General features: G+C 36.9%; 1 protein-coding gene across 3 annotated transcripts in view; it reads right to left on the bottom strand.

The window, feature by feature from the left end:
• lsamp (limbic system associated membrane protein) overlaps nt 1-12,366 on the bottom strand; it is a 761,955-nt gene that overhangs the window by 43,495 nt on the left and 706,094 nt on the right. For all 3 annotated transcript variants that reach the window (XM_008426060.2, XM_008426059.2, XM_008426058.2), the window contains one exon: nt 6,715-6,840. In XM_008426060.2, coding sequence (XP_008424282.1) covers nt 6,715-6,840 — 126 coding nt within the window. The remainder of the gene's footprint in view (nt 1-6,714; nt 6,841-12,366) is intronic.

The raw sequence follows: 12,366 nt of genomic DNA, 5'->3' as shown, positions 1-12,366 counted from the left end.
AAATAGAGAAGGATCACTGGCTTACGTTAAGAAGACGAGGGGTTAAACATTGTTAATGGAAGTAGGCCAAAACATATAAAACATTAATATGAATAATAAGATAAACCTTTTTTTTAATTAAGTTGCTTCCCTTTGTTTTTCTTTGATGGTTTAAATGTGGTTGTATTTCATCTACAGTAATTAACCCAACAGGCCACTGACTGTCATCATTTCACATTAAAACGTCCTGACAGACACTATTATTTTCTTAATGATTATTTTCTAAACACTAAATACTGATGCAAAACAAAATAATTTGAATTCCAAATTAGAATTGTATGGTGGCAATCAAAGGCAAATGTAACCTCAAGGCACTTTACAAAACAAAAACATATTCAGTTGAAACGTATAGATATATGCAATTATCTGGATATAGAGATGTTCAGAATTCATGCACTCCAATCCTATCCTTTTTTATAAATCATTTCTGCTTTATTATGCTAACTGGTAAAATGTTTTCTGACAAAAGAAACCCAGACAATTTTATTGAGTTACTGAATTTGCGTCGATTTCTTCTTCATGTGAGAATAATATACTCATGAGCATGGCCCAGTTCATTCATTTTTGTGAACAATCAAACTGCATGTGAAAAAATATCTAAATTAAAGAAAAAAATATTTTTTCCATTTGAAAAAAAAAAACTATTGCTAATTTTTATATTTAAATCAACAGCGACAGCTTTAATACTGGCAATATAGTTAAGCCCCTGTGACTCCATCCTGTCAAAGGGAAGCATTAGCTTTCAAAAAATTATGTCTACTGATCCCCAAATGCATTTTTTATTACATAGGTGAATGTCTAGTCAATAGCAAGTGGATGCCTCCAGTTTTGTGCTGTGCAATGAGAATAAATAATTTCACAGTCTTCTTCCAAGCATTTAATTAGCTCTCTTCAAAAAGTACTCAAACTGGCAAAACCCGGACCGGGTATTTTATCGATGATTGGCAGAGATGTAGCAAAACATTTAAGTCTCAAGACAAATGTCTAGCAATAGCTTGGGAAAAGCTAAGAAAATCTTTTTTTTATGGAGAAAATGTTTTTTCAAATCAAAAACTAGAACTATTAACCTGTATAGAAGTTCTGGTTTGAACAATCTTTATTCAATATACAATACATAATATATCATATGCACCAAAATATGCTTGTCCCAATCTAAGGAGATACCATTATCTCCTTAGAAAAAACAATTAAAAACACTTGTTTCTTTCCCAGCCTGAAAAATTATGTTGTATTTTCAAAATTGCGTTTTGTTTGAGGAGTAACCCCGTTGGTGTTTATGAATTGCATCTTAGTAAAAGTAAAACAAAGCAATTCCCAATAGTTATCATGCAAATATTAATCCCACACTGATAAGATGCTTTGTTCTCTTCATTTGTCAATATGAGCAAGTGAATATGTGCAAGCCTGCCACAACAAGAGCATCTTCTCATCATTATGTTGTAATATTTCAGCAAGAAGAGATCGTCTCAACCTGTAGAATAATTACAAGCTTATGTAAACCATAAACATGTCTTGACATCTAATGTTTAGTTAGAACATTGTAAATATCGCTTGAACTTGTACTATCTGCACAATTCATCTCTGGCTCCTACTCCTGCCAACACTAATGAGCACCAGGTTTGATATACTTGTATCTCTTGCTGTATTGTCATGTCAGTTCCTGCTGGCTGCAGTTTCGAAACAAGAGCTATGTATTGGCAGACTTCAACAAATCAGATTTTATAGTCTAGATTCAAATCGAGCTCAGTGAAATGTAAGCAATCAACTGTCAGAGTTCGTGTCTCGGTGACAAACGTATCGTCGGTCTCTTTGGTGGAGCCCAGTTATGCATCTATTTTCATCACCGCAAAAAAGCAATTTCTGGTTAGACTTCCAACCAGCTAGCTGCAAGCTAGTTTGTCATTAAGAAGCCAAACACGTCAGTTTCAATCTAATTAGCTGTATGGTAACCAACAGAAATAGTCAGCAGCATCAGTGAAAAAGCGGAGCAGAGCTAAAATGCAGCTTGGATGCATTGTAGAAACAGATGACAGCAGTAATGAACATGGACACCTTGAAAATTACTGCTATAACTGTGCAGTAAATAAATCCTAAAATGAAATGTCAGCTGAAACAGTTAGCGTCATTTGTCACTCATGTAATTTAATCCTAAAGGAGTACATCAGGTTTTCCTCATGAGGTTTCACCACCAAGGCTTATAACCAGACAAACTGTGAAGATGACAAACCTTGGAATAATTCATAATAAATGTATAATATTCAATTTGGTCTGATAAATTGATTTTTGTACCATGAAAAAAGCTACACCGCTTTAAGAGAGTTTATGTGTAGATCCAGAAATTATTTGCTTGTAGATTCTGCTAAACCATTTTTGAACACGTCAAGACCAGTGCCTGTCATTGCATATATTGCAATTCCTCATTCATACCAACTCTGCAGACCTAAAGAGGATTTTAATGGAAAAGTCAGACATGTCTGGCTGATGAACATCTCTCAGCTGCCGCCATTACTGCAAAGGACTTGTCTCATGTGGCCTGAAGATAATTTTCTTGTTGAGTGAGCCTGGGTGCTCAGGCATTTCTATTCTCTGCTGATATCCTTGAGTTCTTAAGGATTTTCAAATTAATTGATTTTGACTCTTTAGGGACACATAAGTGCAAACACGCAGCAGGAAATAGCCAAAAGTGCAGTGGAACTGTAAGGCATTATGGTTTGTTCTGTCCTTGTGTTTGCATGCCACCTAATTTTCTCTCAAAGACCTATTCAAATTAATATGTGCATAAAGTCATCAGTCTGCATCTCCATATTTATGTAATCATACACGTGGGAGCTTCTGCCAGACTTCTAGCATGAGAGTAGTGGCTTTGATATTTTTTTATTAAATAAAATCAAAAACGGTGGTAATGCCGTTTTGTTCTCTTTTTGTCTTGCCTTATTCTCATTGGTGTAAGCAACAGGGAATATGAACAAATGAGTGGTTATAAGTTCAGTGTAATGAGGTGTAAGCTCTAGCAATGACCTTGTGGCATTTTGTTTTTTTTTTATTTTGTGTATTTGTGTAATGGTGTCATTTATGTAACAGTTTAAAATAAGCATGGTGTCTTTATGCTGTTATTGCAAGCAGTTGAAATCAAAAATGCATGTGCAGCCATGCTGGTATGAGATTAAAAACTTGATTCTTATCCTTGTGACACAGTTGAGTGTTTGCTTTGTCTCTCCTTGGTGTATGAAAATACATTTAAGCATTGCCTTTCTCATTCAACCGTTTTATGAATTTTACAACATAGCGCACATAATTTGACCTCAAGCTAAACCTGGTGGGAATAGATCATTTTGGAAATTTTGTCAAAAAATTCAGCACTAGGAGTTTCACAGTTCAGAGAGACTCCAACGTGTTCTGTGCATAAAGCTATGGCCAAAATTATTCAGACCTCTGGCAGGTTTAGGATTTCATAGATTCTCACAGGAAATGAAGAAGGTATCAGTCAAAAGATAATATAAAACAAAAATACATTTTAAAGGTTTCATATACATGTCTAAATAATTAATAGAAAAATATTTATAGGCATGTCAGCAGTCAAAACCTTCTGATATTTGCTGGTCATCTTTTGCATGTTTCCACTAGCATAATGATGATCTTTGGTGACATGCTCCAAGTCTTTTAGGTCAGAAGGCCCCCTTGCCATTATCCTAATCCTTCACTTACTCCACAGATTATCTATCAGATTAGAGTCAGGAGTCTGACTGAGCCACTCCAATTACAAAGTTTACTTGAAACATATATCTTAAAGCTATATGAATAAAGTTGATCTTAAATGTAGACCCGGACTTTAACAGAATAATATGATTTTTTTCCTATATATATATATATATATATATATATATATATAATTTGTTTTTGCATAATAACCTGTCAACAGACAAAGGTTTATCTTGGATTTGCAAAAAATGTTAAAACATATACTTATGTATGGTAGCAAACGTGAACAGATCTGAGTAAGTGTGAAAACAGCTTTAGAGAGCAGAACAAAGGTTTAAATTGCACACCACATACAAGCTTGACTCTTCAATTTGACTGGCAGTTTGTTTCCTGTGAACATCTGGGGTCCTTGCAAAAAGTCGAGAAGCTTGGTAGCTAAGCGCAGCAGTGTGAAGGGGCGAGCCTGCCATCTGCCAGACACCATTATCTCTCCCTGCACACACTCATGAGCTGCATCAGACTTAAGGTTTCTGCAGAGAAAGACTCCCATAAAACAGCAGCCAAAATAATAACAGTGCCAGTGCTTTCAAATTAAGTGCTGCTCTCATCTCAGGAAGCCATATGTGGCATGCAGACATATAGTGCAGATTTCAATCCTGCCTGTGCATTGACCGTTTCTTTTTTTCCCCCCTTTCTTTCACTCTCCCTTCTTGTTTAAAATATGTCTTTCTCAATAACACACAGGCAAAGCAAATAAAAAAATATATAAAAAAGCCACGTTATGAAAACAGAATTTGAAATGGCAAATAAAAGCAGACTGTTGTAGCTCAGATCGTAGCTTTTCTGTACCTCGATAGATATTTTCATCTATTCGTCCAAACAAAATACTATCAATGTATACAAAGGTATTTCAACACCTTTATTAGAAATCTGAACTACCCTCTGTTTTGACTTTATAGGCAATACAAAAAAAAAAAGTTTTCCACTTCCACTGCACTTCAGAGAAGCTTGCAGACTGTCTGATCCACAAGGCATGTAAAATTAGGGAGAACAAATTGGCCTTCTTTAATGCCTATATGGAAAAGAGGCCAATACACCTCTCCAATTTATTCAGGCTGCAGGTGCAGGAAACAGATGTGGTCAGTGAAACATGTCTGGAGTACTGACAAGATGACGAGGCAAATGATAAAGAGAGATGAGCATAGAATGGCTTTCCATCAGCACAAATCTCTCATCAAATCTGGGATTTCATCAACTCCACAATCTTCATCCATCACTCTACGAGCTTATCGGGGACCTGCGACATGCATTGTTTCTCTGAAAAAGCGCTACATCCCGAAAGCAAAATGCTGCTAACATCTGAGGAAACTAAAAAGCCTCTAAAAGTGTCCATCCCCTCTGAGGCTTCAGGTTGTAATTGCTGTCGTAAATAATGCCAAGGTCATTACAATTTGGCAAGGATTTGGAGAAAGGAAAGCAATTATTTTAATTTCAAAGTGAAAACAAAACATGTCACTTCATTAATATCAAAAAAGATAACATGAATGACTGCATAAATATGTACCACATGTGACATTAGATGCATCACTGGCTGCCCTGAGTCGGACTGGATACGGCTCACTCAGGCTGGCACATCTGGTCAATCAACTCTTACTAACAAGCTCGAGCTTTGTCAGGTGGCTTTGGGATCAATCTTATTTTTATGTCCACCATAAGATCGTAATATGAATCAGATCTGGTCTTTGAACTGGGAGCGCCTCTGTGTCCTACTTTTTCTCTTTGAGCCATTTCTGAATAGCTTCGCTGTTTATTTGGGGTCATTGTCTTGTTGAAAATCATATATCCTGCATTATATTTCACTGACAGTCAAATCAGATAATCCTCTTGGATTTGGCAATATTTTCCTTTTTCTCAGTGCCTGCTGCATAGATGTACAACCAGAGCATGATGCTGCCACTGCCATGCTTCATGGTGGGTAGAGTTTTTGTTGATGATGTTTGCTTGTTGGTATTTGTTGTGCAGTTGAACTGCAGGGATTCAGGAAAAAAATAAACAACTGTGACAATGTTGCTGAAAGAAAACATTGTCCAACACGTTGTATTCATTATTATTTTCTGCTTATCCGGAGTCAGATGGGGGGGCAGCAGCCTAAGCAAAGAAGCCCAGACTTCCCAGCCACAGCAGCCTTGGTGGAAAAAGGGAATAAGACCTCTAAAAATTTCTAACCAGACAAACGTGAGCTTCTGACTGTAAACCTTCCCGGTCATACCAGTCGCCAGTCAACAAGGGAGTGTTGGGTTTTTTTTGCAAAGTAATGTAAATTTTTGTTAACCTCCCCACTGGTAACTGATCTGGCTTGGGGTCAATTCATTTGAACCGTTGAGGACAATTTGCTCACATTCCAATGACCATATCTGTTTTTTTTTATTTCTATGTTTGACATTATTAGAAAGCTTAGAATCCATACTTTCAAAATCTGTAAATAATTCAAAACACCCCTGGGGAGACTTTTAACGATTAAAAACATTAAAACATGGAGCAATGGTGAACCTTGCCCATCCAACTAGAATTACCTTATAAATGTACTGATTACACATTCATGGGGACACAAAACACGGCAAGCCTTTTTTTCCTTACTGAAGGTATGTTTAAGTTCATCCATGATTAAATTAACTATGTAAAAAAAAAAATCATATTTACTCAGGTTTTCCTTGTCTATTTATCTGAAACATTTCATTGAAGGGATAAAACAGAAGACGTCTGTAGGATACCAAATATATTTCTTACAGCACTTCACATGGTGAAATCTGTATTTCTAGATTTAGATGCAGTATTTTTTTCAAACTGTGTTTGCGTATCGGGGGTCAGGTAAGAAACCGAACATTAACGGTATATAATGACAAAATCTGTCTCACAGCCTGTGAGACACCTGGACAAAATAACCAAAATAATGAGCAATGTTTGCATGTTTCTTACCTGAGGGGTTGAGCAGCCGCCAGGTGATTAGAGGGTCCGGCCTGCCACTTGCCAAACAGCTGAGTGTCACGTTGCTGCCCTCATTTACAATGATGTCTTCTGACACCTTGTAGATTGTAGCTGGAACTGTGGACACAGGAGATTTGATGTGTGATTGCACTGAAGCCAGAGTATAAATAATCTCATGAATGTTTCACATAACTCTCAGAATACATTTTCACATAAGGCAAGTGGTGATATAAAGCAGGAACGACAATGGAAAAAAAAGAATGTATTGCTCTTCAGAGGTTAGGTGGGTTTATAGAAAACTTTTTTCTGTTAAATTTCGCCTTTAGAGGCAGATCCAAATAATGTGTTGAAAACAAAGATCTCAATAAGCAATTTAATCAAATAGACAGATTGGTTCTTTTGTCCTGCGGGAGATCCGACAGTTGTTTCGTGCTGATTTTGAGTCAAACACACCTCGAGAAGGCGGGCTTTAATGCATGATTCATAATGTACAGGTTAAAGGTTGCGTTTACCTTCCTTTTTTGTATTCAGCCGTGTCTGATTATTATTCTCCTTTGCAGTCTCTGTTTACTCTGGCCTCCCAGTCCTGTCACTTTTAATGAAATAATACATAAATAAGTAAAAAATAAAGCCTCAAAACGAGAGATTTGGGAGGAGGAACGAGCTCTGACATATTCTGAGGGTAAAAGCGATAAAGCAAGTCATCAGCTAGCATGTAATCAATCATGACTGATGCAAAGGGTATTCATCAAGAGTTTCACAACTCTAAAGTGGCATAGATGAATAATGGTAAAGCAGAAATGATGATGAACAATGGTGAATATAATGAAGTTCATTCATGTTTAATTTAAATCAAATCAAATATTTTTTTCCCCAAAACTCTAAAACATTGATTATGGATCTACTTGAGGTTTAACTTTGCAACACTGAATGACTTTGAAAATCTAAACCAGTTTTTTTCCCCTGATCTGAGCCCATCTTTACAAGCTAAAAGTTTCCTTTCCTTCAGTGTGACCTTATAATATCAGTAAACAAAGCAATACCCAAGTGCAGTCTAGTCTGAATGCAGGTTTGCCTTTCATATTAATATTGACAGTGAAACTATATTTCCCTGCAGTGGTCATGCAGCCCATTTTGTCCAAGATTAAAATAGTATTTGCTTTATGGATTTTGGAAATTGCAGAAACCAAAGTTATGTCGTAAACTCCAATGCTGGGTGTATGCTGTTGAGACTGTAGTTAGGTGGCATGGAAACGACAACAACAACAAAAAACAGCAACTTGTTTTATGCTTTGTTTTGTACAGAGAACTGAAGCAGGACCTTTACATTCAGTCATTTTGACAGATGCAGTCAAAAGCATTCGATCATATTCTATTTTTACGTGTCATTTTTAAGAATAATTACAATGACATTTAACTCCATATGCTTTTCACTCGGTTTAATCAATGTTCAACAAGCTGAACAGAGAATTCACATCTCTCAAATTGACAATCAGAAGTCAGCAAGACTCTCTGGACGAGGCGCACCAGACCCGTCCAGAGAGATGCACCGAGTTCATTGTCCAGGTCAGAGATGATCATTAGATGGGATTTTGTTTTCATTGACTGTTTTTATTAGTGTTAGAAAAGAGACTTCAGTTCATACTCTAACTTAACTATTCTGCTGAATAAAATGTGATAGGAGTCATCATTCAAGTGTCCTTGTTTGCAATATGATGTTTTACAAAATACTGTTTATGGTTTTAAAGTCACTGAGGATGGTTTCTGATCACTATCTGCAGACATTTATGAGCAGCTCTCAACCTGCAACTGACTCTCCATATGGTAAAAGTAATGCTGGGTCATTAGGCTTTATAGTATCGCAAATACATGCCGTTTCTATGTGAAATCGGTTTCACTCATTTAATATTTACAGTATGTGTGGCCATGGATAGATGGAACTTCAATCCTTGTTTGATCAAGCAAATGAATCACAGGACTAATTTCATAGTTGATCCCCAAAATTTCTTCAATTATGGAAATAAAATCCTACAGTACGTATTGAGGTTTTGAGGGTTCTAAATTGGATTCTAAGTCATTTTGATTAGCATTGAAGGCTACCATTCTACCACTGTACTTTTTTGTTTAGCAAAATTGCAAGAAAAACCTTTGTAAGAAATAGATCTCCTTTATTTCACTGCATGAACCACTAAATGGCGTAAAGGAAGTACTTTGCAGGACAGGCTTTGGAGACTGCCAGTGTAGCAGTTTTTTGAGGCTTCAATATCCCCATTTATCACCACCTGCCGATGCCAAGGACAAAGACAAAGAGTGCTGCTTTTGACTCATTCTGCAGATAAGACGCACGCTGCCACTTCTGACGTACATCATCAGGACCCTGAAGTATACAGGAAAAGAATAATGTTGACCCTTTCCCTCTTTGACACCAGCTGTTTGAAGTTCATCCTTCAGTTCATCAGGGCCAGAGCCTCGCTCCACAAGATTAGTCCCTTTTGTTGCTCAACAAATAGACAACATGCAGGTTTCAAGGTGCCACATTCATTTAGTTAAATCAACAATAGGCCACACTTTAAGCTGGAAATAATTTTTGTCAAGGTACACATTTTTTTAAGGCAGGACTTTCAGGTTTCTTTTTGCCTCTTTGGAGATGTCTCAAAAAATGTTCCCTTGTCAAAAAGTATGTGCTGGTGTGTATCTCTTTCTGACACTTGTGACAAAATATTATGTTAGAACAGAGAATAATTAGAATAAAAATATTTTTAAAGTAATTTATTCTGCCTCTAGAAACAGCGATAGAAACATTTTATCTCAAGTTGTTTCAACTAAGCTCTATATAGGCCTTATCAACAAAAATGTTGTACGTTATTGTTGATTGGTGTTAATCTGAGGATGATAAAAGGCCTGCTTCTAGTAGGTCACCTAATTGTGAAGGGTTATCCTTTGCCAGTTCCTTTTCTGGATGTAGCTCTCGTATTTAGTAAAACTTTCTCTCTGCCCCCTTCCTGTGGGAATACTTTCAAATAAAGGCCATCAATGCCAAAAACTGGATGACAATAAATACAAGTCAACCATAAAATAAAACCTTTAGCGCTACAAAAAACTTGAGATTATGGCATAAAATCATCATACAGCTCGACAACAACACTGAGCCAGAGCTAACTGACTGAAAATTAATGAAAAGATTGTATCGCAAGAATTGAAGACTGCTGTTCAAAGTTGTTCTAAACAAATAGCATAAGCTATTTGGGTGATGTGCAGCTCTTTTGCAGAAATGAACCAAAGGAAAATTCAGACTATAGATATATTTGATAGAAGTCTCTGTGAACTATTGACACCAAGGGGTTGGGAGCTGAATTCAAATGCATTCCAACTTTTTACATGCAAAATATCTTGAAAGCAATTTAATCCTTTCCCTCTACAATTATACGCTGCTTTCTAAGACAGGAAATCCTAATTTAGTAATTAGAAGTTAATGGTTGTAGTCTGATGTAAGACTTGTTAATTGGTCCAAAGCAGGACTTTATGATTGTAAAGCCTAAGACACTTTTTCCTATGTCTCCAAATCAACATCAACGGCACACGTTTAGAATCCATACTGAAAGCTTTCAATGATATGGAGCAAAACAGTCATTTGTGAGCAATGTATCGTGTGGGAATTGTTGTTTTCTAAATCTGATAGTGTTGAACTCATTGCTCATTCCTTCATATCGACCGCATTTTCAAAGAAACGGTATTTCAATCTCTGATTCCCCAGCAAGGGTATTATTGGAGCTTTATCTCTGCACAACAACACTAACAGCATTTCTCCCATCCAACGTCCCTCCATCTCTCCGTCTCTCTCACTCACACACATAGCGCCCCGCTGGAAACCATCTGCCTAATACCAACTGACAGGGCAGTCACAATCATGCCACGCAGCATCTTCACCGAAGTCATACAGAGTTATTGCTGTAGTCAAATGGCCTAGCAGAAATGAAGATGTGCTTTCCAGATGTGGCAAAATGAAACAAGGGTTGCTGAGGAGGGGGGCTCTCCATAGAAGTGACAAAGGACCAAATTGTCCATTGTTTTCTTTCCATTTTTTTCTCTTTTATTTATTTATTTTCATCTATAAATCGGCTGTTGGGGTCTTGGTGGGGGAAAACTGATGAGTGGGAGGTGTGACTGGCAAATAAATCTTCAGAAGCTGATAAAATAAATGGATCGGGAGGGGACGCGACAGCTCATGCTGCGATAATCCTGTCACATATAAAAACGGGGAAGGAGGGACAGAAGTGTGGGCGAGAAACGAAGAAGGAGAAGACATGAAAAAAGCATAACAATGGGGAAGAAAAGAAGGGTGAATGACATTTCAACTCATGCGGCCGTAGAGCGCCTGGTGTTCAGCTGTCAGCGGTGACAGGGGGCGGGTGAGGGCGTGATCATAGGTCAGCCTTCAAGGATTATTTGTGGAAAGGGCAGCTAGCTGAAAAGCAGTTCCCCTCCAAAGTTGCAGGAAAGATGGCATGCACAGTTTGCAAATGTTTTAACCACTGAAATGAGTTATATAAGATATTTAATATTCCAATAACTGTTTGTACTTTTCAGACCTTGCTTTAGAGAATTAATGTTCATGTTTATCATAACTCAACCCATCCACCATGCCCAGCATCATCTATATCCAAATACAACAGCTCATATTTTGCGGTGGGAGATTTCCCTTCTTCATGGCAGGTTTCCCAACAACAACAACAAACAATACCAAATGAAAAAGTAAGGAAACCACCTCCAACAACAATAACAAAAAGATTTTTGGCTAAAAAAGACAAGGCCCTCAGGCAGAAACAGAAAATTAATTAATCTCAGATGAAAACATTTAAAAAATATATACAGTGACCTTCATTTCAACTGCTATTTCAAACTTCAAAGACAGTGATATAGTGTGCACACATAGAAAGAAAGAGTAATTAGAGAAAAACGTGTTCATGTCTGTAGGTTTATGTCCTTATCACAGTATATTGAGCAGACAAGAACAGGGAAAATGAAAGAAAAAGAACCTCAGGCAAATCCTGACTCCAAGTGACAAGCTTTTCCCAGAGAGAAGTGTCTGGCAGGGAATTCAGGGGAAAAAAAAGACACTTTCTTTACTGACTGGATAATTAAAGAATGGACAACTGCAGAAAAAATGGCCAAAACAGTCACTATGTAAACAATAGTTAAATAGAAATGTGCTAATTATGGTTTACTTAGTATCAGTGCGTAATTCTGTCCATGTGCAGTAGCATTTAATTGTTTAAAAAGAAGCAGAACATTTTTTTCACATCCGTGTTATTTCAGTATTCTGTTGAAGACAAATATGACTAGAGTTGGAAAATTTTAAAAGATATGTGGACAAGGCTACTGACATCATTAAAAAAACAACTCTATCGAGCATTTACCAAAAATTCATGAGCATCGCTTCAAGGTCAAATAAAGTAAATAATTTCTCTTTAATAACACTTTATGTGAACAAAAACAAATTTAACCAAAGTGTTATACAGGGACAAAACATTAGAAGATATAGAACAGACATAAAGAGCAACAAAAAGCCGAGAGTAAGAAATCGGAAAGAGGCTTCATGTTTTCTCACAACAGACACCAACAAACAGGAAGAGAGAAAAAAAA

This window comes from Poecilia reticulata, linkage group LG13, assembly GCF_000633615.1.
Source record: "Poecilia reticulata strain Guanapo linkage group LG13, Guppy_female_1.0+MT, whole genome shotgun sequence".
Classification (NCBI taxonomy): domain Eukaryota; kingdom Metazoa; phylum Chordata; class Actinopteri; order Cyprinodontiformes; family Poeciliidae; genus Poecilia; species Poecilia reticulata.
Note: the sequence above shows the minus strand (reverse complement) of the source record. Positions and strands in the feature narration are given on the sequence as shown.